A 23,795-nucleotide genomic window follows, 5' to 3' on the forward strand; every position below is an offset into this window, starting at 1 on the left:
GTGAAACATCGACAGAAACGGCATCTTACTGGGTAGAATGTACAATTGTAGAATAACCTTGCTTTTTGTTGATAGTCCCACCAAATTGAATCTAACAATTTTCCCGTGAGAATGATCCTGGTTATTATTAATTAACAACTATTAGTTAGCCCCACAAGACTTACAATGTTAGTTCCACTATAACAAAACTAGTTAATTACTTACCCATTTACACGGATCAGTAATTTTTACAAACTGAAGGTTAGTACCTTGATAAAGGGAACTACAGCAGAAGGGGGATTCAAACCCAGTTTCAGTTGGAAGGCAACGGCTCTAACCACTAAACTACAAGACCCAAAGAACAGAAGAGATGACCTTTAACTTTGCCGTCTTTACTTGAGATAAAAATTTGGGTACTAGCAATACTTTAGAGGAGATTGAATTACTTCTTTCTCACAGTATGAATAATTCTTGCCGCGAGAGATGGCAGGAAGGCTCAAGAGAGGGATGATAACTGATACAATTATGTACTTTTTCCCATCGCCTTGCTTCCCTACTGCAGATTATTTTCCATTTTTTCTGCGCTAAATGAGAGTAAAGAAACACTGAAGGAAAGACAGTAGCCCGGGTGCCAAACACTGTAGTAAAGCCAACGCACACAGCAACGCAGAGCAAATGTGTCCCAGAGCATCAGCAGTAAACACTGAAGTGCTTCATAATGGAAGCTCCTCTCCAGCTTGAGCCACACACTCTGAAAGTGTCAGAAAATCAATATGCCAACATTAGCTGGGCTGCTCCTTCCAAATTATGAACCAGGTTCCTTCTGCCGAGCTGAGGCTGAACACAGATTCCTCTTTCGTTCTTTTGTTGATTCATTCGTATCTAGACATACAGTATCAGTGTGGGATCCTGGGAATGACTGGGACAGTGTACTGCTGCCTAAAAGATGGAGGCAACCACAAAGTTACATTAATATACTATGACTTCAATTTAAGAACATGACTGGGACTTTAAATCTCTTTAAATACAGAGATGTGGTGGCAATTAAGGCATCCTAGTGAAACAATTCACCTCAAAAGCACAGGAAACATTTCCCTTTATTTATACTATCCATAATAATGATACACTTGTTTTTTTAATCTACACTATCAGTGCATGCAGCAAAGAAATGGACTCCACTGGATTGTGCCAGTCTTAGATGAACATTTATGTTGGGCTTTTGGCTGTGAGGGTACCACGTGAGCACACTTCACTGACAGTAATCATCTAAACATTCTGAAGTACACGGACTACAAAGAGAGCAAAGTCACTGACTGACACAGGAACAGCAGTCAAATTAGTATTAATGAGAAGATCAATAAAAAACACACACACACACACACACACACACACACTAAAGGGCAAAATCAGACAACACTAAGGGAGGGACCAAAATCAAGACACATGTCATTTGAGTCATTTAAGGGCTGAATAATTTACTGCTGATTAACAGAGGTGAAGTCTAGTGACCTGCTGTAGTTGATACCTCTCTCAACACAATGAATTATCACATATGAACATGAATAAATCACATGCAACTACATAATGTGAAAATAACTGTTAGAAATTAGATTCTGAATCACACTGATCAACATTAAATCTACATTCATTAATTCGCTTTTCGCCAAAGTGACTTACAATGTTAAGCTACTTACACTGATTTACCCATTTATACAGGGCAATTCGTACCACATCAGTTCAGGGTAAGTAACTTGTTCAAGTGACTTGCAGCAGGAGCTGGGATTTGAACGCAGGTACTTTGAGTGAAAGGCAGCAGCTGTAAACACTACACCACCTACTGGCACAGAAAGTGGCACCGGGGACCAAGTGCCAATGTGCTGGCTGTTAGCCTCCTCCCCTCTCCAACATCACGGAACCTCCGAGCCACTTTCTTGTAGGATTCAGTTCAAACAGTGGAGCTCTGAGCCGGACTTGAACTTCACGGGAGTTGGGGAGACGCAGCTGCAGATTCTGACACGTCAAGAATACTTGTCCGAGTTGCCAGAATTCGAGATTCTCCTGCACTTGACCTTTGCCCTGCAGCTTCAATTCAGAGCTCAGAAAAATCAAGCAGGGGAGTTTGAACAGCAGCTGCCAGAAAAAGAGAGGGAAACAAAAGAAAGGCCTACAAGCACAATGGCAGACAATATGCCCCGTCTCAGACTGTGGCTCTACTAATAGTGGTAGTGACACCGAATGCAAGGCGAAGAGTCGAACTGAACCGAGGGGACGCACTGGCAGCAGCGTTGGCAACAACTATCAAGGTTAGAATGGGTTAAATGAACATTTCTACGCCACACTGAGTGGGCAGTAAGGCCACAAGGGTCCCCACTACCATTTAACGAGTGCATGTCTCAAAGTATGATATAATAACTAATAAATAAAATTCCAATAAATTCATGAATCATACTGATCAGGCCAAGAGAATCGATTCTTCACATAGACGATGTACAAGTGTAGCACAGCAGATAGAGTTGCCCCTTTGCAAACTGAAAGTGCTGGGTTCAAGCCCTTCCAGCTGCAATGCCCTTGATTGAGGTACATACTCAACTGGCACAGAAAAGACTACCCAGCTAAATATAGGAGTAAGTAGCTCAGTGCACAAGCCTCAAAATGCAAGTCATTTTGGGCTTAGAAAAAAACACAATAAACAATAGTCTTAGAAGGCTGTGCTTCGCAGAAACTGTTATGACTAATTAGAGAAGCACATCAAAGCAAAATATATGAAGAGATAAGTTAATGATTGGTGCCTCAATTACTTCTTGATTATGTGGGTGATTTGGGTAAGTATCCCTCAATGACTTTTAAATAATGCAGACATCATTATATGTGTCAAACGCAGTATTTATAAGGCAATCAACGCTATATAAATATGAAACATTGGTTTATATTAGTTAATTCAACGAGATATTAAAGCCACAGGGCCATTTGCTGGAAGTCCATTGAAACATGAGTGATTGTTTGGTGTGCGAGCCATCAGAACAAAAGAAGGGTACTGAAACATGTGTAAGGGTTCCAGATAAAGGGGGGAACATGAGGCTGAGAGCCAAGCGTAGCTGCAATCTCACACGTCAGGAAAAGTATACCGTATCTCAACAGAACAAGAGGACTGTAAGAAGAGGAGAAGGAGGACGACGTGACGATATGCGCTTCCTCTCTATCGCCAGCTCCTCTGTAATGGTGCCCCAAACACACAACGGTCCATTCCAGCAGTGACCTCAGAGGGATGCCTGGATTCGCGAGGCCCATCTCCCTGGCTGCCCTGTCGGGGAGTGTTTATCGCAGCAGGTCACATGGTGCTACAGAGGAGCATCGCCCCGGGATCTTATCCGCGCTGAGGACCCCATTAGAAAGAAAACACTCGGAGGTAATTGAATTTCCTCCCGTTATCTTCATCTCTGTCAGCCGCCGCTGTAATAACTCACTCTAAGGAGTGGGGATAACTCAATTGTGTCTGCCTAACATACGCTACTGCACGAATCTCCAAAGCAAACTCACCTAAATCACTGCACCATTCTGTCCTGCAGATATGAACTCAGACAAAGGCGGAGAATAAATTCCCTTTTTTCTGTTCAATAATTCATGCCGTGGTGTTTTGGAGCTGGTTAAAAACATCCTAACAGCTGTGTATCCACACACAAGCCCCACTTTGAGTGTCCCAGAAATTATATTCGTAACAAAGAAAATCTGTGTGTACTTGACTGGTGTGTTCAGGGCGGATGCCAATGTGTTACAATAAATATCTAATGGCAGAGGATTATTGTCTTATTTTTTAAGAACCATGCCAGTTCACATCTTGCTCTTATTTTCTTAATGCTGCCTTCCAAGACAATCCCGTCTTGTATACCCTAAAAAACAGCATATATACAGACATGTGGTATATTTATTTGCCTGTTTTTCTATAGTGCTATAAAAAAACTGGTAGCTAAAATAGAACACAAGCAACACAAGGGAGAAAAATCAATATGGCAATATGAGAGGGTCAGGAATCAGGGGCAGCCTTTTGTCAGGGGTCACCACTGGCCAAACTGATTTAAGGAAACAGTTTGACAGTGAAAAGCTGAGCATTCTGGGTATCTGAACGAAACCTAGAAAGGCACGTGCAGCAGAGACAAAGAGACGCAAACGTGAACCATGTCATTACAGTCAGCTGTGGTAAACTTAAACAAGCGAGTGTAGGCCATTTCTACAAATATTATCAACACAAACAAAGAAAAAAATAATTTATTGCAGTATAATATCCAGATTTATACAAATAGCATTCAAACACCTTTTTGGTGAACATGAATTCTGCTGTAGTGAGCTTTTACTTAAACACAAAGAAATCCTCTAATTCTCTGCAGTGGGAACACTGAAAGATCACAGTTTGCCAGATTTACCACTGCGCTGCAGAAGTATAAAATTATACGGACCGTACAAACATTGTTTATTGTCACTGTGCACAATATGCTGTTTTTCTTCTTCATATGGTCAATGAAGTAATTTAGCCAAGTCTTTGGCAAAACAGCATCAGGGCTTACCTTAGCAACTGTGGCATCTCTACTTTAAACCACAGTTTGTTCAATGCAAAAACACAGGCACAAAGACAGGGCGCAGAAATGCCGCAAGCAACAACATGCTTTCATGTGTCTCCCGTCTTGAAACTGCTATTATTAGAGACGCAGTTGCCTACAACGCTGAAAAATAACCATGAAATTCCCAGATGCCATTCCATTGCAGTCAAGGCTACATGAGATGAAACGCCGCTTTGCAGAAACCATTTTGTGAGTGGACAATTAAATTAAACAGCACAAAGAACACGGCCCCTGGCTGCCTTTTTTCTGCTCTGTCCAGATGCTTTCCAGCGGCCGTTGCAAAGCAGAGCAGCCCTCATTTAAAAAACCGACAAAAACACTCACTCTAGGTTTTTTCCCTTTTTTAAAAAATTTATTCATTTATATGTAGGCAAGTACCCCACTCAAAGGTACTATAGCAGGGGGTGGGATTCAAAGCTACAATATCCAAGTGCAAATGGTGCAGCATTAACTACTCTGCCACCTGCTGGCTTACAGAAATGCTGCTCTTCATTTTGATTGAACACTTGGGAAGCAATTCTAAGTATTCCTTTTCTGAGGTTGGGCAAAGTGAAAAAATAAGCTCTGCTGCACTCAATCAAAACCGCTCTGAACAACACGTGTCCAGCACAGGTTTTCTATTGCGTTTATTGGGTCGAATGCATCATATGAAAAAAGACAAAGTGAAAATAGCTCCAGATACAGCTTCATAGAGAGTGTGTGTGTGTGTGTACGTACGTACATGTCAAAGGTGTTCCAAGGAGACATGCCCTGCCTTCACACCTGAGCTGCCAGAGAGCCTGCATGCAGGAGCCCCATTCCATCACTCTGCCGCCTTGGTCCAACCATCTCTAACAATTACTGCACAATGAAGTAAGCAACAACGCGTGTCTCATCTTCACCCCTTGACCCTCAAGCGGGAAAGGGGGAGCATCCTGGTCACAGGTCATCGAGGTCAAAGAAAATAAACATCTTCTTGCCCAGTGACATGAGCAACCTTCACCCATGTGTTCATTCACCATTCCCTTTTCAGAAAGAGAAACTGTGCTGGTGGGGAGAAAGGGAGAGGGAGAATCCCACTTTCCCAAAATATGTAGCCTTACTTGGATCATTTGGAAAACACACACCCCTAGGATGGGCTGATGGGTACAATTAACACACCTTTGGAGGAAGGAGAACAAAGATAAATGTCTTGTGCTGTGTACACACGGGGTGGGGGGGGTGGGTACTAGAATATAAATTAATAGTCCTCTGGATATTTTAGGGAAATAAGTATCTAGTTCTAATAAGTTCAGCACTTTGGGTGATATCTCTGGTCACTCAAATGCTTAAAACACTGGCTGTAGGCAGTGCTGAAAGGTTCAGTAACATGTGGATGCTGAACACTAACTCATTTCAGGTTTAACAGTGTGAGCAAACAGTTGCTTGGGAAAGTTTAAATTTTGATCAAATCAGCAGAGGCCCAAAAAGCCAATCTGTCTGTCAAGCAATACTAAGAAATTAACAGCTGTGCGTAAATGTTCACAGGAAGGGAGAGACTGCTGGGGTACCGTTTCATCACCCCACACCATCTGACAGCAGAATATGCATCAGCTGTGATGGACAGCAGGTGGAGTGATGCATCTGGACTCAAAGGATCTGGGTTTAAAATAGCACCCAGGTATGTGATGTAGTACTGCTGAGCAAGGTACTTACCCTGAATACATACAGTAAAAATGACCCTGTTGTACGTTTGTATAAATGGGTAAATCAGTGTAAGGAGATTAACAGTAAGTTGTTTCGGGGGGGATAGGGAATCATCAGTTAAAATAAATGAAGATGTTAACATTCCCATTTCAGGTGGTGTCACGGTGCTCACCTCGAACTCAGCGTGCTTGTGGACATCATCATTATGTTGTCGGCTGAGGATGAACTTGGCCTCGTTGGCCACACGCACCAGGTGTTCCTTCATGGCGCGGCTCAGTAGCCTTGCAGGAGGGAGAAATAGATGCTGAGAACATGAGCTCCACATACCATGTCATCGCTGCTAGACCCAGCTTGAGGATGGAACCCCAGCTAGGAGCCGACCGTGCAGATGGAAAAATAGTCACTTATGGCAATGGATAAACAGATTTGGGCCACTGGGGTACAAACAGTAAACAAGTGATGCTACTACAGTTGGGTTTCGTTTGGTTCCAGAACATTGTGCCATTCTTCACTGAGGGAGCTAAGTGATATCAACCACATTCAGAACATCTTCAGGAACCAGCAGATATGCTCATAAAATACTCCACAAGTGAAAGAAATCACACGCATTCTCTGAGCTGCTCATCCCAAACGAGGTCGCGAGGAGCCGGAGCCTAACCCGCCAACACAGGACGTAAGGCTGGAGGGGGAGGGGACACACCCAGGACGGGACGCCAGTCTGTCGCAAGGCACCCCAAGCGGGACTCAAACCCCAGACCCACCAGAAAGCAGGACCCGGTCCAACCCACCACGCCTCCCATTGAAAGAAATCAGAATGATATATTTATTTATCTGGTGGCGCAGCGGGCTTGGCCAGGGCCTGCTCTCTGGTGGGTCTGGGGTTCGAGTCCTGCTTGGGGTGCCTTGTAACGGACGGGCATCCTGTCCTGTGTGTGTCCCCTCCCCCTCCAGCCTTGCGCCCTGTGTTGCTAGGTTAGGCTCCAGCTCGCTGCAACCCTGCTTGGCAGCAGCGGTTTCTGTCACTGTGTGTGTGTTTAGATAAACAATTACATTAAATTACAATAAAACACTGATTTGTTATTCTAGTCTCTCATTCCATCCCTGGCTCAAGACATAAGGTCTCAACCAGTAGTCATCATCTCTCCCTATCATTTGCAACATATTGTGCCTCTCTCCATGTAAGATTCATCTCCTTTACTCAGATGTTACAGTCTTTATGCAAGTAATTTTTGGCCTTTCCTGTTTTCTCTTTCCTGCTGGTGTCCATCTAAGGGCAACCTTTGGGATATGTTGCTGATGTCATTGTACTACAGTATTATATTTGGACGAAAAATCCATAAGTTCTTAAATAAAAATGTAATAAAAATTAATTTTTTAAAACAATGCATTTTAAATGTTATCAGCTACTGGTGTTACGAATGGCTGAATTACAGAATTTAAACGTGAAATGTTTTAAATTAATTTATGAATTTAATTTATCTGTATTCTATCATTTCTATTTGTAGCTTATTGAATGTGACCTGTGTTTGCCCAACAAGCCAAGAGAGGGCAGTAATGTGCACCCAGACAGCACAGGACCAGATTAATTCAACTGGCTTCACAGTGTTTACAGCTCACTGGCGTTACACACTCCGAGATAACCACTGTCCAGAAGAAATACTCTACCCCAGGGTCAGGATCACACTGAGTGAAATGACAACAGTCGAGGTCCCTTTGCCTACAAGTAAGAGCCCCTTGGACCCGCGATCCAAGAGCCCCACCCACGGCAGATAACTGTCATCAATAACTCAGTAACTGCTGCTCTTTACAGCCCCTTTACAGCCCCCAGAATCCTGTTACACAGAAACATCAGAGGGCAGTACACTTTATGGGGGAACGCTGGGGTAACACAGAGCCGAGGACAGGAACATATGGTATATATTTTCCATAAATGTGGATATATGTTCACTGTATATATCCATACAGTACACACACTTCTATGACGTTTACATTAACTGCTCGTTCACGTTCACAGTAGTTAAACACTTGATGTGAATGAGTCCTTGCGATGCCATTTCAGTGTCTGACTGGTAATTCAGGAAGAAAGGACATGTTTTCATGTTACAAGTCAAGGGTGTGTCTCCATTCTGTACTCCTATCTGATGCGGTGGAAGAGCGGTAAAGAGGTGATGGATTGCAGCCCTGGCATTTGGCCGGTTGCCCCCCCCAGGAGCTCAGAGGCGCTGACAGAGACATACCCCCCGAACCCCCTCACTTCGACGCATCCACTTCTGACCCGATACAGGCCGAACAAACCCCGGGGCGCCCCGTCGGCTGGAGGAGCCCCTCAGCTCCACATGATAATTACCTCCCCTCGTTGACAAGGTCAATAAAGGCCACACCGGCATTCTTCTGGATGGAGCACTGCCATTCCTGAAACATACAACACACACCTACGTTACAGAGCACAAACAGAGGCTGCCAAATACCCTGCACTTACAAGTCATTCATGTTGAAACAATTTAAAACAACTGCAGCAATTCAACAAACAGCATTCTAATGAAAGTAAAAGCAGCTAGAGTCGCCTCAAGTCCATGATCATTTTGTACAACGGCACAACAAGGTCAACATGTCAACTCAGCCTCAGCACGAAGCGCGAACTCAACAAATCAGAATTACACAAGAATTAAAGCTGAGAAAAAAGCACCAAATTCATCAAGGTAGATTTAGCACTTTTAATGCCATCTAACAGAGCAATCATAAATCATAACACTGAAACTGACCATTTAGAGAAAGAAAAAAATAAAGAGCAGACAATAATTCCATGTACCTATAAGAATGCAGACTTTATAAGCCATAAATTGTTTTGGAAGTAAAACATGTCAGATTTCCAGCAGATGTCTCAGTTTATGCAGGCAGAATTTAACCATATTTGGGGCTGAACAAACAAAAGCAGAACAGACAAAACAAACAATGCCTGGACTTGTGTTAACAGGAGAACCAGCAGGGAAACCGCATTTAACTCTTTGATTGGCCCCATGTGACTCGGACATTCTCTCGGTCCCCTCTAACCCGGATGTGTGTTGGGATCCCCCTTTACGAAACAGGCTTTGGTCAAATCCCTGCCAAGGTACCACAAAGTTCACATCTTCAAAAACTTGTAACTCAAACTAACATTCGCAACACAAGAACCCAATGAGTAGCTTAACAGTGAAAGTTACTTTGGAAAAATGGATACAGCACATTTATGAATTTATCTGACACTGCTTATTTCTACAGCAAAATAACTAACTGAATCAGTTCAGGATAACTATCTTAACAAAGGGTACTAAGACAGGAGGTGGGATTTGAACCTGTGACCTTCAGACTGCAAGGCACAGGTTCCAGTGGCTATGCAGCTCAACCCTGGCGATATCTTTAATAACTTAGATACCTATTTACATAATTCTATGTTATTACAACTTAACACAGTATCCAAGAAGTCAATATTATTATGGTCCTTGAATATATGGCTGTAAATTTTGATTTGAAATGTAAAACGGCCGATCATTCGTGGGTAAAGCGCGGTAGTCTGTGATTTCCATTTACGGTGCAGTTAAAACAAAGCCCTCAGCAGAGGAGGCTGTCTCCTTCTAAATGAAAGCACACATAAAATACAATACTTCTCCATGTCTGTGCACAGAAGACGAAATACAACCCTACGATTCGTAAAGTACGCACATGTCCGCCACTGCTGACTATAAAGTTGAGGGAAAGAACAGATAAATTCCAAGCCTTGTTTGCTGGAAAAAGCAAGTAAAAATGTTTATTAATAGTGGCTGTCAGACTCAGAGTCTACGGGCTCTGCGCAGAAATAACAGCCCATTGCAGGCTTCTCGCTCCGCACCACAGGCCCCGCTTCCTGTCAGCGAGAGCTGGCCGTCCCCGCGCTGCTCCGGTGGAGGGGCACTGCTGGCGTTGCTGTGCTTCGATTTGGTGCACCAGAGAATATCACTCAGAGCAGCTGTGAGTAGAGCAGCATGACGCCGCCCCCAGGCCAGACGGACAAGCGCACGGCGGCGCTGCACTCATTTTGACCTCCACGTGCATGTTTGTGTAAACGGCAGGGTGTCGCTGTGGCCGCGGCGGGGCGAGGAGAAGCAGCGTGGACACATTCCTCAACCCTTCGTCTCTTCCGCGAGGACTCGGCCCCAGGACTCGGAGCACGATGCCATTAAAGGCACTTTGCACGCTGCACGCGTACCCGTGTGAGCTCATTTATAACTCACTGATAGCCAGCGCTCCAAATACTAAAGACTTCCAGTGGGGAGACTGTTGTTTTTGGAGCTCGACCCACAATTCTTATAAGAGAGAGGGTCTCATACCTCTCAGCGAACGCATGTCATCTGAGGAGAGCACTCCGATAAAACCCGGTGATATGCTGGATATTAGTGCACACGCCACAGTTTCAAGTCACACAGCACAGGGTTTTATCTGCTATGCTTTTAGTATGACTGCCATGGTGGCTGCCAAAGGGACGCAGTCAATCAACACGAAAGATCTCAAACAAAATCTGGATAGCCAGTTTTAATGACAGACAAAGCCATCACTGATAAAGTAGCGCTCATTATCGCAGTGTTTAAGTAACCAGTACAATCCTTAGCAAATAGAGAAAAACACAGATGCAGGAGTTACTGTTCCACATGAACACAGCTGGTTAAATGGTCAGAACCCAGACATGCCCTTAGAAATGTACTGGTGCTCAAAGCCAGACCCTGAAGACAAGCATAACGTGTGAAAAGGTCATTGGATGCCCCTGTGTGCTGTGACTGAAACCCTGTTGACTTACAGTATTAATCTACCTAGAGTCATTTCCCCATTTATACTGTTGGATAATTTCACTGCAGAAATGCCAGGATAAGTACCTCGCTCAAGGGTATTGCAGCTGGAGGTGGGATTCGAACATGAGACCTTTAGGTCCAAAAGCAGCAGCTATAATCACTGCGCCATCAGCTCCCCCTCTGAAACAGGATAAAGTGCCACAGTATCTCAGCTCAGAAGGACATGAGTGAGATTTATCGTACTCTTTACACATCTTGACTGAGCCTGCTGCTTTTTGCATCAAATTTATCTGCTTCATCCGGTGCATCAGATAATAATAAACAATAAGCTTGATGACAGCCATGATTGTGGCAACGATTGCTGCTCTGCTGCTGTAATGAAATGTTATCCAACAGAGGAGTCAGCATGTAGCTTAATGGCAGAAAGCAAACTAAAAAATATCAAGCAATCAATTTTTCATCTTTCACTGAAACATGGTTCCCTAAGTTTGAAAATATAAACATAAAAGAAAAATAGCTGAGCTCTTAGTTTCACTTTGCTATTTTCTAATATAAGGTCAATTAATTTAGGTTTTTTGCTAAAAAAAGATCTACAGGCAGCTGCTTAAGTGATATTGTACATATTGGTATCAGAGAAAGCAGCTGCCGCGATAATCCAGTGTTTGTGTCTAAAGCTCTCTGTCTGCAATGAAAGGCACACAACTGTTCAACAGCAACTAGTTTGACAGCTTGATGTCCCTTGGTGACTTCACATTTGCCAACACCAAGATGAACGAATTAACTCAAAACTCAAATATCATTCTGCATACATTAAGTTCATATCATTCTGCAAACATTAAGTTCAGCTTGTTTTAAACAGAGCAATTAAACAGAACGGTGCTGTGACATTGCAAATGCCTTTCAATCTTTTCCACATCTAAACCACAAATACCAGATTCTGCTGCTTTTCAACGACTTATGCATGCCTGGGAAAAGCAGCACAGCATTTTATTTAATCGAAGTAAAAAGCAAATTGCCCTTTAGACCTGTCCATTTCTAAGTTAAGGTGGATTGCTTCTGCCACAATGGAATCACATTTGCATTGGCTGTAGGAGAATGTGCTTTTATGATTTATTAAAGCAATAAGCAGCACGTTTGCCATCTCCTCTGAGGGACAGCAGGCACGCTGCGAGCAGGTCTAGGCCCGGTCGGAGAGCCATGGCCGCAGCACAACTTTGACTGGATTAACATGAAACAACAGCTCTGACAGATATGACAAATGGGTGCGTTAGGCTGTGTCAATTACTGCGTGTTCCGGGTGCCAAGGCCCGTCCCCGCCAGCGGCCCACTTCCCACAAATATATGCGGCGCAGGACCCTGAAACGGGCGTGTAATCTCTCTAAATTACATTTAGGGGAAGGTAATGTGAGGCAAATCAGGGACAGAAAGCAATTCTCTGCTTTGCTTGCCTCAGAAAAAGTCCACAATGCAACAAACTGGAAAAACAAAGTGGAGGACAGCACAACGGCACAACCTTCCATTTTCATGCTTCATTCATATCTGCCGGGAAATAGCAGAGGCGCTGGCACACCTGAAGGAAATACTGTTTTTAACGATATATTGTTTTACTTTCAGAATCCTGCCATGCAGACGATACAACTGAACACATCCGGTACAACGATGAATTCCAGTTCTTCCATAAGGGCACTATTAGTATTTATCCATTTATCTGACGCTTGTCTCCAAGGCAGCTTACAACATTAGGTTTGTACAACAGACTACTTACACTGATTTACCCATTTACACAGATGGGTCATGTGTAAATGAGTAAATGTTTGCTGTATCAATTCAGGGTAAATTCCTTGCCCAAGTGTAGTATGGCAGAAGTGGGACTGGAACCCAAGTTCTTCAGGTGCAAGGTGACCTTCCTGCTCTGGTTAGGGTCTTGTATGCAGCTCTGGAGAAAAGGCTTTGCTACGTGAATGAAAATCACTGTCTTTTCAGAGGGGGGTGAAACACTTGAAATCGCTCCACCTTTGGTGCCTGATGTCCTTAGGCCATGTGTCTAATTGCCTTTCACTGACAATGAGTGCCATTGATTTTCACAACTGCTATGATTCTTTCATTTGTATTCATGAATTGTCCATCAGCATTGTCAAAATAAATTTTGCAACATGGTCCAAACATGGCACTAAATCGATTGCGTCCGGCTGTAACTCCACATTATTCTTATTTATCAGGAAAAAGAAGCAGCGCAGGCTGCGAAGGTGGGTCAAAGGTTTCCCCGTGGGTCACACCGTGACCTCTACAAACCAACGGATTCCATTAAAGCAGTTTTATTTTACTTTTCTTCAGACACACTATCGCGGCCAGGAGCGCACGACTGCGAGAGACGGGACCATGGTGCTCCTCTGTTCATAGGCCAGTGACTGTAAGCCGAACCATAGCCCCAACCCAAAGGCCACTGGTGAGAATGCGTCAACTCACCTGTGAGCACAGCAGCATGACCAGTTCTACCACTGAGCCGCTGGACTTCATACACAGCAAGCCTGGAGGAGAGAGATGAGAGAACAGGTCACGGCGGGCATCTGTCTGCAAGCATGCAAAGCTCACCGCGACACACACACACACGCCCACATGGAAGAGCTCACAGGGCTATGGAACTTCTCAAAGTTAATATATCTAAAGGTCTTCATAACACATAAAACCAGAGACTGCGTAAAGAACTGAATTGGCAGTTTTACGCAACACTTGTAAGCTATGGTCTAAAATAGGCACATATTTTATTTTTATAGCTTGTAAATGCTTTCTTGAATTTTCTCATATGGTCAGTGTAACTCACAACATTACAGCTAATCTCCAGAAAGAATAAGCGCTAATGTTATTTAAGTTAATTCTCAAACTTGTACACAATGTTACTCCACTTGTCATTTTAAAATATGCCAAGCAAATGACGACATGTAGCCTTTCCCGTATTGCTACAAAAAGTCAAACAGCAGCCAAGGAAAAATGGGGGAAAACCCAATGATTCAGTTTCCCAAAAAATAAATCTTGTCGTGAAGTTGATTACATTTTTTGTCATCATATTACAGTATTATCATCACCAAAATCACCATAAGTTATGTCTACTGATTTATATAGATAGTGCTGTTTTTCTACAGTCCGGCAACAATATTACAACAAAAGAACTTAATTTCGCAGGATGCACACAAAAAGAGTGAAAACTAATAGAAACAACATGCTGTGAACAAATACAAACGGACTCCTTGTACTGCAGCCTCCAGAGTGCAATGCATGTGTCTTATTGATTTGGGTGTGTGTGTGTGCGCGTGTGTGCATGCACGAGGTGCAGTCCTGGCGGTTCATCGTATACACAGAGGGGAAGTGCCTCTCTGACCTTTCCTCCCTCAGTCCCTCTCTCCCCATCACCCTGCAGCAATCAATCACCTTTCCACTTGGGTTGGTGGCAGGAAACACCCCAAACACTTGGTCTCAGCAGACTGACCCCTGAACCCTGCCCTCCACGGTGCGATTGCTTGACTCAAAGACGCCCCAAGAAGACGACGCCTTGGGACTTACCGGTGCCTTCGGCGAGCAGCTCCTGCCCATGGCTGCCCAGGAGGGTGCGCGAAAGGAACGGGGCAAAGTCCACAAAGATGTCCCGGAGTAGAGCGGCAGCTCCCTCCAGGGCCTGCTCGAGCTTCTCCGAGATGCTAGGAGAGAGCACAAAGTCCGATACAGCAGGCATCACACAAAAGCTCAGCTGAAACAAATGACCCGGAGGATGAAGCGATGAAGGCTCTCCGAGAAAGAAAGTCACACCAGTGCTGGAAGCGTACGGTATCCATATGAACCGAGACATTAAAGCCCATGAAATATCAAACTGTAAGCACTGTGGGTCAAAACTGCGGGTAGCGCTGGTGCCTCACTTCTCCTGTTCAGGTTATTTCAGTACGACTCAGTCTGTGTGGAGTTTGCATGTTCTCTCTGTGTTTGTGTCGGTTTCCTCCAGGTGCTCTGGATTCTTTGTGTGCGTGCGTGCGTGCGTCAGAAATAGTGTTAAATTGCTCAGTAGTGTGGTTGGGTAGAGAATTTTAAGTAGCTTAGTGCATCTACCATTGAAAACTGATGTGAAAGGAATCAGCTAAATACAAATTATAAACAGTACTAATAATAATGAGACAAAATTAAACTGATGTATCATTCACAATGCACAACCAGAAACTGACTGAGTACCGTACAGCTACGCTGACCCATCTGATTCCTTTGCGTGACGCATCCAGAGTGGATACCGTATGAAATGCCAGCAAACTGGAAAAGGCTGAGCAACACCAGAGCCCTTCATCACCTCTCTGTAAAGGACATTTGCTCTGAAGTCACAATGGCTAAGAAGGCAGACAGCGTGAGACCACAGTGAGACAGCAGGTCTACTGGCTGGCTGTCTGTCCCAGGTGTATCACCTCATGCTGGATGCGGGGTCCTGGGATGTCGGACAAACTGTGGGGGCAGGCGGCAGGGTGGGGCTCGCAGACTCACCCCCTGTGTGGGACCAGAAGACACTGGACTGTAAGTGTTGGCAGGACAGTTGCCACTGGCTTACACAGGTGAAAACATTAAAGGAAAAGGTGCACAGCACCCAACTCAGTGTTTATTTACTATAATTTTACCACAGACAAAGAAATACAATCTCCTGACAATCATCTATTAGATTAGTGATACCTAGCAAAAAAGGCCAATTTCTGCAACTGAGAGGAAAGTGCTTGTGGGAAAACCATCTGATACACAGTATTTGCAAAAACACAAGGAAAGTGTTCGGAATGATGGTACAATTACAATTTACATCAAAGACATTCCCATAAAAGGGGGGTGCAGTGGCGGAGTGGGTTTGACCGTATCCTGCTCTCTGGTGGGTCTGGGGTTCAAGTCCCGCTTGGGATGTCTTGCGACGGACTGGGGTCCTGTCCTGGGTGTGACCCCTCCCCCTCCAGCCTTATGCCCTGTGTTGCCGGGTTAGGCTCCGGTTCGCCGCGACCCCCGCATGGGACAAGCGGTTTCAGACAATGTGTGTGTGTGACATTTCCATGAGCACATTTAAGTTTGCTTTTTTTCTTGCATAAATTCAAAAGAGATCTTTCAAAACACATGTTGACAAGATTTCCAGATTGCTTAGATCACTGTATAACCCATTTTCATTTAATAAAAAAAAGCCTCCAGTTAAAAAACTATAGCTATGTTACTACTTTGGCATTTTTGAGAAATTAATTTGAGGCAAGAACCAGAAAGTCTCTGTTACAGGGCACACATCAAGCAGTCCTTAGCAGGCAACGTTAAAAGACATGATAGGAATACATAAAAAAGTCAAATTCCGCACATTGTTTAACCCGCCTTTGTATAAACTCTCCACTGGGGTGGATTAGAGTCCATGTGAGGAACACTCAAACAGGGGACCGAAACGCAGCGAGTCAAAGGTCAGACATAGTGTACAAACATGGCACGCTTCACAGTCCTCCCTGGACAGTTTCACTCTTACTTTCCCTAATCTCTGGAGAACATTGCTAGATTGAACTCGCACCTTCATTGTTTTACGATCCTGCCCTCCTGTCTGCTACTCTGGAACCAAATAAGTCCCAAGAGGACATACTGTTTTACACTACTGCTTTTTCACCTCTGCACCTTGTTATTTGGGCTTAAGGAGTGACTGGTAACTACGCTGAGCCTGAACATGCACTATACCGTATATAGCACAAAGGGCTGCTCGAGACTCACCAGCGACAGGCTCTGTGTTGGTGCGGTGGGGTGCACTGGCGGCCATCACCACAGCGACACTAGTGATGGGAGAACCTCCCGGAGAGGAGCTGGTAGTGGATGGGGTGGGGCCCACGCCCTGAAGTGGACCCCCTGCTGCCTTCTTGGGTGCCACAAGTACACTCCTGAAAAATACAACACTTAGATCACCTGCTGGACAACCAGGCTGGTTCACCTCCCTTTCTAGCTCTGCATGAATGGTTATCGGTGGTCAATATCTGCAACATGAATGTCACTCTCAGCTGTGGTCTTTTGGGTAACGTGCACCCTGCAAATGGTCTCCGCAGCCAGTTTTCACTCATGTTCTTAAATGTTTCTTGAAAGGAGATTTAAGATTTTACATATTTACTGCTTAGATAGTTAAGGTTTTTCTGGAGCTGATGTAGAGCATGGTGACATGGTTGCACAGCAGCAGAGCGGGTGGCACTGCTGCCTCGCAATGCCTAAGCTGTTCAGGAACAGGTTCGAAAGAAGCTCAGACTGTGTGAAGTTTGCATGTTCTCCTCATGTCACTCTTAGACACCAGTTTTATTTTCAGTTATCTCATAGTTCACACAGGACTTTGACCACTTTTTCCAGTTAACAGTCGGTCCTGGAGAGCATGCCGCTTTGGTAAAACTGAGGTGCATCAAAGCTTATCTACGGAGTACAACTTCCCTCATTATTTGGATGTAAATCAGGTGGCGAGAGTGCTATAGAATCTCCCTCCTCTATTTACACTGCACGGAATTCTGAGGGCATGCTCGGAGATTGGAGGACTTGACAGACACGCCTTTCACAGGAGCGGCTGACATATCACCGCTGACAAGTGAACGTCATTGCGTATTTGTCTCTGCTCGAGAAAGAAAACAGCTCCGGGTTCAAAGCCGGCAGTAAAAACCAGATGTGCCGGCGGGCCCTTGGTCGCTGCGTGCCGATTTATGACGTGGCACCTCATGGGTAAAATAAGGACAGAAAGATGCACGTTTAATGTTGCACGGCAAAAAGGTTTAATCGATCTCATTAAGATGATGGAAGAGGTCGTTTCGGTGAAGCAGGAGTCGTTTTCATTAGGCCAAAGGGCGGCGGCTGTCCCTGAACGGCGCTTCAGTCTAATGGCACGGCAGAAGCCAAGGATTGCCAGCGCAACCCCGCTCACACGCATGTCCGCTTCATTACTTCCATACATCATCTGGAGACTGTGAGGACTCAAAAAATACCGAAAAAAAAAAAAAGGAATCTAGCAGAGACCCACCATGATCATAAATGTTTGTACTGAAGTAGAGCAATAAGTTCAAAATGCACTGATTGATCCTTTCAGACTGTGGACTCAATAGAGAAATGAAGGCGTAAATGTGGAGCCATGTCATAACACGATGAGCATCGCCAGGTCACACAAACTGTCTGCTTAAAGACGACAAAACCCTTGGCATGCTGGAGTGTGAGTGGCGCAGCTGCTGTATGTGAGCCACTTGGACCGGAGCAAGCTGCATGTCCACACTGTTAAGTCACGGTCACTGAGCTCAGAAGGGTTCGCTGGGGTGGGGGAGGAGCTCCATCTGTTGTGTTGCTAATCCTCTCCATGATTCAACCTATCATTAGCCACCCAAAACAACACAAAGAGCAGGAGAAACACCACTGTCTCTTAATCAGCCACTGGGTTGGCTGCTGTGAGGGTCACACACCCAGTCACACCACATAGGGAGGACATGCACGACAGATGCGCACAAGTTGATCGGCCAGGTGACCGCCAGTGGGACAGCGTACTGGAATGACTCTGTGAGCATCAGGGTAGATGGGAGATGTCTGCTGGTGGTCTAAATATACTTTGAATACTATAGCTGTGTACTTACCCTCAACAATCATGCAGGGACCATGACGTGGTGCGGTCTTTTACTGACCTCTCTGAACCTCGGGGAACACAAAGCCCGAGTGGCACGCGTCTCCTCATACTACTCAGTAAATTGTGTGACTGAGCAGTTCTGCGGAGGGCATGATCACAGCTCATGCTGTTCACAGGAGAGAGGAGAGGAGCGAACAGCAAAGGAATCACCCCTCTGAGGGACAATTTGGAAGAGACTCTGCTACCGAGGAAACTAACTGCAGGCTTGGCTCTCTAGGGCAGACTGTTCAGACAAGCCTGGACTGTGTCACTGACTGTCAGATGGCAGGAGATTCAAGGCTCCTTACGTAATAGACATGGCACGATCAGAGAGGAGGATGTGGGGCTTGTCTTAAAATTAGTACAGATGCTCCTCAACTAACGATGGGGTTACGTTCCGATAAATCCATTGTAAGTGGAAGAATCGTAAGTTGAAAAAGAATACAGTACTGTACCTACCGAATATCACAGCCTAGCCTACCTTAAACATGCTCAGCACACTTACCATAGCCTACAGCTGGGTAAATTTAAGCAGGAGACACACATGGGCATTTAGTAGACATGATGCGATGCAAAAACGCAAAAGAAAAAAATGCTTTCAACACAATGTCGGGTGTTTATACTCGTTCATGTGATCACTACAGAGACTGCAAGCGTGGTTGAGTGGATGCTGCAGTTCGCTGCCATCGCCCAGCATTTCGAGAGAGTATATAGATAGACACACACACTTGCTGAAACTGTTTGTCCCTGGGGGGGGTCACAGCAAACCGGAGCCCAACCCGGCAACACAGGGCGTAGGGCTGGAGAGGGAGGGGACACCAGTCCGTCACAAAGCACCCCAAGCGGGACTCGAACCCCAGACCTACCAGAGAGCAGGACCCGGCCAAATCCGCTGTGCCACCGCGCCCTCCTGGGAAACAGAGTATCATACTACATATTGCAAGAACGGGAACTGATCAAAATTCAAAATTCGATGTATGAATTCTACTGAATGTGTATCACTATCATAGTATTGTAACTTAGAAAAATCGTAAATCAAACCATCATAAGTAGAGGAGCATCTGTATTTCTTCTCTGGGAAAAATGGTGGCACAGCAGGTATCACCGGTGCCACAAAACTCAAATGGCTGTCGGTTCAGACCTGGGTTCAAATCTGGCTGACTCTTTGAGCAATTTGCATGTACTACCTGTGTTTAGCAAGGGATTCCTGCCACAAACCAAAGACACATTTCAGTAAATTGGTCACTATAAATGATAGATACATACGCATGTAGATAAATATTCAGTGAGCAATTAAATCTTCTATCTTGTACTACACATAAATGCCAGTTTTGTCCACAAACACCAAATCCCCAGCATTCAACATGGCTCTCATTAGGGGTTCTTCAGGGACGGAAAAGCAAAGGGAAGACTGGCCAGCAGCATTAGGTGACGATGCAGACTGCTTCACAGGGCCACCTATGCAGACATGCTCTGGGACGTTCCTCACTTTCACCCCGCTTCTGCTGCCGAAAGACCGGATGGGGCTGAAACTCTACCAAACGCTACTCCAATATTAATCTCCAGTAACACAGCTGGGCACGATCAGTAGTGAGGATTTCCTTAGGCTGGGATCTCCCCTGGCCTACTCCTTGGCCACATCAATAACGGCTTGCAGTGCGTACACAACTGCCTGCTGGAATCACACATGTAGGACAATATGGTGTCACAGTGCTGTTTCTCTGACTCACTGCACCTCCTGAGTACTCAACTAACATGAAATGCATAATAAAAGCCATCAGAGGTTCAGACTACAGGAATTCCGTTCTCAACAGACACAGGCAGACGTGCACACCCATTATGTAGTTCGTTTCCATGTGATGCTGCTCCTGTTGCCGTGACGATCTATGCGGGCGGGCAGCAGCCGGGAAGCCCACCTGTCAAAAGAGCGGAACTGTACTGCTGGCTCCACTACCACGTCTCCGGCATCTCCCAGGAATGCAGGGGGAAGGAGCCTGGGGTCCACCAGGATGTCCTCAGCTGGCGAGCTTACGAGACTGCGAAGGATTTCCTTCACGTTTGTGAACTTGGTGCTGTGCAACGGGGACGGGGCTGGGGAAGGAAAAGACTCTTGGCTTTGGTTGACCTCTGAGGAAAGAGCCGGCAGCACCTCATTGATGGCGTCTGGCCCTGAGGGGCTTGTGGCTCCTAAAGACGCCACACCAGAGTCACTTCTTCTGAGAGACTGTCTGTGGTGTGGCCCCAGCTCCTCCTGACTGCTGTCCTTGCTGGAAGGCCTGCCCACACCTGCAGAAGTGCACACACATTGGAGGAGCCATTGATGAACACTGTTGCTGGGCTCTGCCTGGTATACCGAGGACTATATCAGCATTGTAATTCAGCCCAGCTGGAGCACATCTGGTCAGAAATCAGGCGCTCATTAAAAGGAACCTGAAGCCCAGAGAACATCAAAAAGACACTTAACATTTACATTCATGGCATCTGAAGCTTTTCTCCAAAGTGACTTACAGTGTTTACACTTTTAGGGTAATTTTAACTGTATTAATTCAGGATAAGTAACGTATTCAAGTAGGAGGAGGGAATTGAACCTAGGTCTTTTGAGTCTAGAGGTCCATCCCCTATCCTGCCTGATCTCCCTCTTTCAGCACTGGAACTTGCCACCTCTGATCAACCCTAGAAGTAAAGGAGGGCCCTTCTTGCTGGTAGTTGGTGACGGATGTCGGGTGCACAGCGCGAGTTGCTGGTGGTACCTCTGCTCTCCGTGGACTGACTGCGCTGGAGCAGCTCCCTCTCTCGGTGGGGCTCCAGGATGTCGCGGTACTTGGACACCATGAGCACAGAGATGAAGTAGATGACAGCCAGGGCCATGTGGTGGGCCTGCTTACTGTTCTCCTTGAAAGAAGAAAAGGCCCAGGCACTGTTAGTGGCCACTGGATGAAACACTGTGTGTGTGCTGGGGCCAGAAGCTGGTTCTCTCTCTCTCTCATGCACCAACCTTGTACAACATGATTCATACTGCACTTCACTCACACTGGAGTCTCACTGAGGAGCACATCTGAAAGTTATGTGAATTAGCAAAAATTTGTTTTAATGAAAATAAATTGCACAAGCATTAAATACCTTCTGTATACCCAGCCATAACTGGAAAAACAATAGTTTGCTTTTCAAGGAAATCAACCCATACTGACTATTTAAGCATTCATTTTGAGCAACAGACACATTGAACACAGAAAGTGGGCTGGTCTGCTCTGTAAAGGCAGATGAATTATTGCTAACTTTGCCTTTGAACCCAGTACCTATAGTTGCAGGATGTCACTGAATTTATTTTACAAATTTAAAAAACTATTTAGACTTTCACTGGATAACGTGACCAGCGCAGCTAATAGAGAGGATCTGACTATTTTATATACCAACACTTCAACAAAACAATAAATTGGTATAATAAATGTTCCTTCACAAAAAAACTGTTCCGATGCCAATTTGTTTTACTTAGCCATTTTTTTGTTATTTATTCATCTGACTTTTCTCCAAAACACCTTACAGTACTGAGCTACTTACCATGATTTATCTATTTACTTTACCTGCCGGCCCTTTTTCAGAGCCGAAACCAGCCGCTTCTCATCGACAGTAACATGGGACTAATATGGATGGCTTCGGTGGAAGGCAGCCGCCTTAACCATTATACCACCTGCAGCCCCTTGCTTTTGTTATGTACTTAATTCAAAATATATAAAGTATATTTTGCTGAAAACAATGTATGAGTTAACAAATCCTTTGACAAGTGTCGTCATTTGGAATTACTTCAAAACGTGCCATTACTCACAATGTCTTTGAAGACAGCGGCTCGCAGGCGGTGTATGTCCACATCTTGCAACAGGCTGTCCATCTCTCTGACCAGAGACACTCCACTAGTAAAGATGTCCACAGGATCCTGTGGCATTGAAGGCCGCAAGCACACATGCGCACGTACGCGCACACACACACACACACACACACACACACACACACTTAAATGTACTCCATCTGTAATATGTCCATCCATCAAGCTCTTATTGAGTTAGGGCCTCAGTAATGGGGAGGAAGGCAGGCTAGACAGCAGTCTGTCACAGACCACAGGTAACCAAGACAAAATTATCAAAAATGTTTTTAGATCATATTAGATATTGAATTAAGGATCTGAATACAATACAATATAATACAGAAATATTTATCCTGAATACGACACTGTGTAGAAATCGATGCAGCATATTTGAGAGCAGGGATACAGTAAGAAAGAGCCAGATTAAATGACCAATAATGACATTACAATGCGAGGCGGGTTCAAGCTGCTTTGACTTTTTGTGCAGAAGCATTTGGGTTCATTGTTTGGAACCTGAATGAGGGCAGAAGATCCAGAAAGACGACAAAACCTCACAAATCATCTTATTTACCAGTTGTTCTCTGCCTCCTCTGTATCATGTGAGACCCTGACATCATCTTTATTACGATAATGTAAAGAACAATTTTGCTGTAGGTGGCATCATTGCTCATTTTTGGCCCTATAGAAATGGAGAAGCTTAACCTAAAATACTGGAGTTGACCACAGTAAACACCTGACTCAGAAATTACAATATATCAGTTCAGTGTGAAAAACTTTCTCAAGAGCACTACAGCAGGAGGGGGGATTCAGACCCAGAATAGCTATAAAAGTTAAAATAAATAAATTTAATATGTGTATGTGTGTGCTGGTAGCAGGAAGATCTGAAATGCAATGTCACCTGCTGCCCGCACATACAGTATATTATTTGTGGAACACAGACCTTCAGATGCTATCTAGAGCGAGGAGGAGGGCCGGAGACCCAAGTTCGAGATAACAGATTTCTGCCAACAGTTCTGAATCCCTTCTCCGAAACAGTTCACCCAGTCTAATTAAAGTTGTAGGTCAACAAGGAAACCTGTGTCTGTGTCCTCTTGTCCCAACGAGCCAGTAGTCACTTTACTTATTTTTAACTTGTATGCACCACCATCTAGTTTTGTACTATTAATCAAGTTTGCTTTCTGTATTTACTCCTTTGTAACTCTAGTGTCCTTCCTGTCACTTCTGTGCACTGGTAC

The 23,795-nt window shown here is 44.8% G+C and overlaps 1 protein-coding gene across 1 annotated transcript in view; it reads right to left on the reverse strand.

Moving 5' to 3' along the window:
• LOC114910190 (lipopolysaccharide-responsive and beige-like anchor protein) overlaps positions 1-23,795 on the reverse strand; it is an 84,707-nt gene that overhangs the window by 21,255 nt on the left and 39,657 nt on the right. Inside the window, exons 27-35 of the mRNA XM_029250165.1 lie at positions 22,525-22,632; positions 21,452-21,593; positions 20,618-20,987; positions 16,802-16,965; positions 15,496-15,574; positions 14,615-14,748; positions 13,523-13,584; positions 8,605-8,669; positions 6,430-6,538 (exon numbers count right to left, since the gene is read on the reverse strand). Coding sequence (XP_029105998.1) covers positions 6,430-6,538; positions 8,605-8,669; positions 13,523-13,584; positions 14,615-14,748; positions 15,496-15,574; positions 16,802-16,965; positions 20,618-20,987; positions 21,452-21,593; positions 22,525-22,632 — 1,233 coding nt within the window. The remainder of the gene's footprint in view (positions 1-6,429; positions 6,539-8,604; positions 8,670-13,522; positions 13,585-14,614; positions 14,749-15,495; positions 15,575-16,801; positions 16,966-20,617; positions 20,988-21,451; positions 21,594-22,524; positions 22,633-23,795) is intronic.

Source organism: Scleropages formosus, chromosome 3, assembly GCF_900964775.1.
Source record: "Scleropages formosus chromosome 3, fSclFor1.1, whole genome shotgun sequence".
NCBI lineage: Eukaryota > Metazoa > Chordata > Actinopteri > Osteoglossiformes > Osteoglossidae > Scleropages > Scleropages formosus.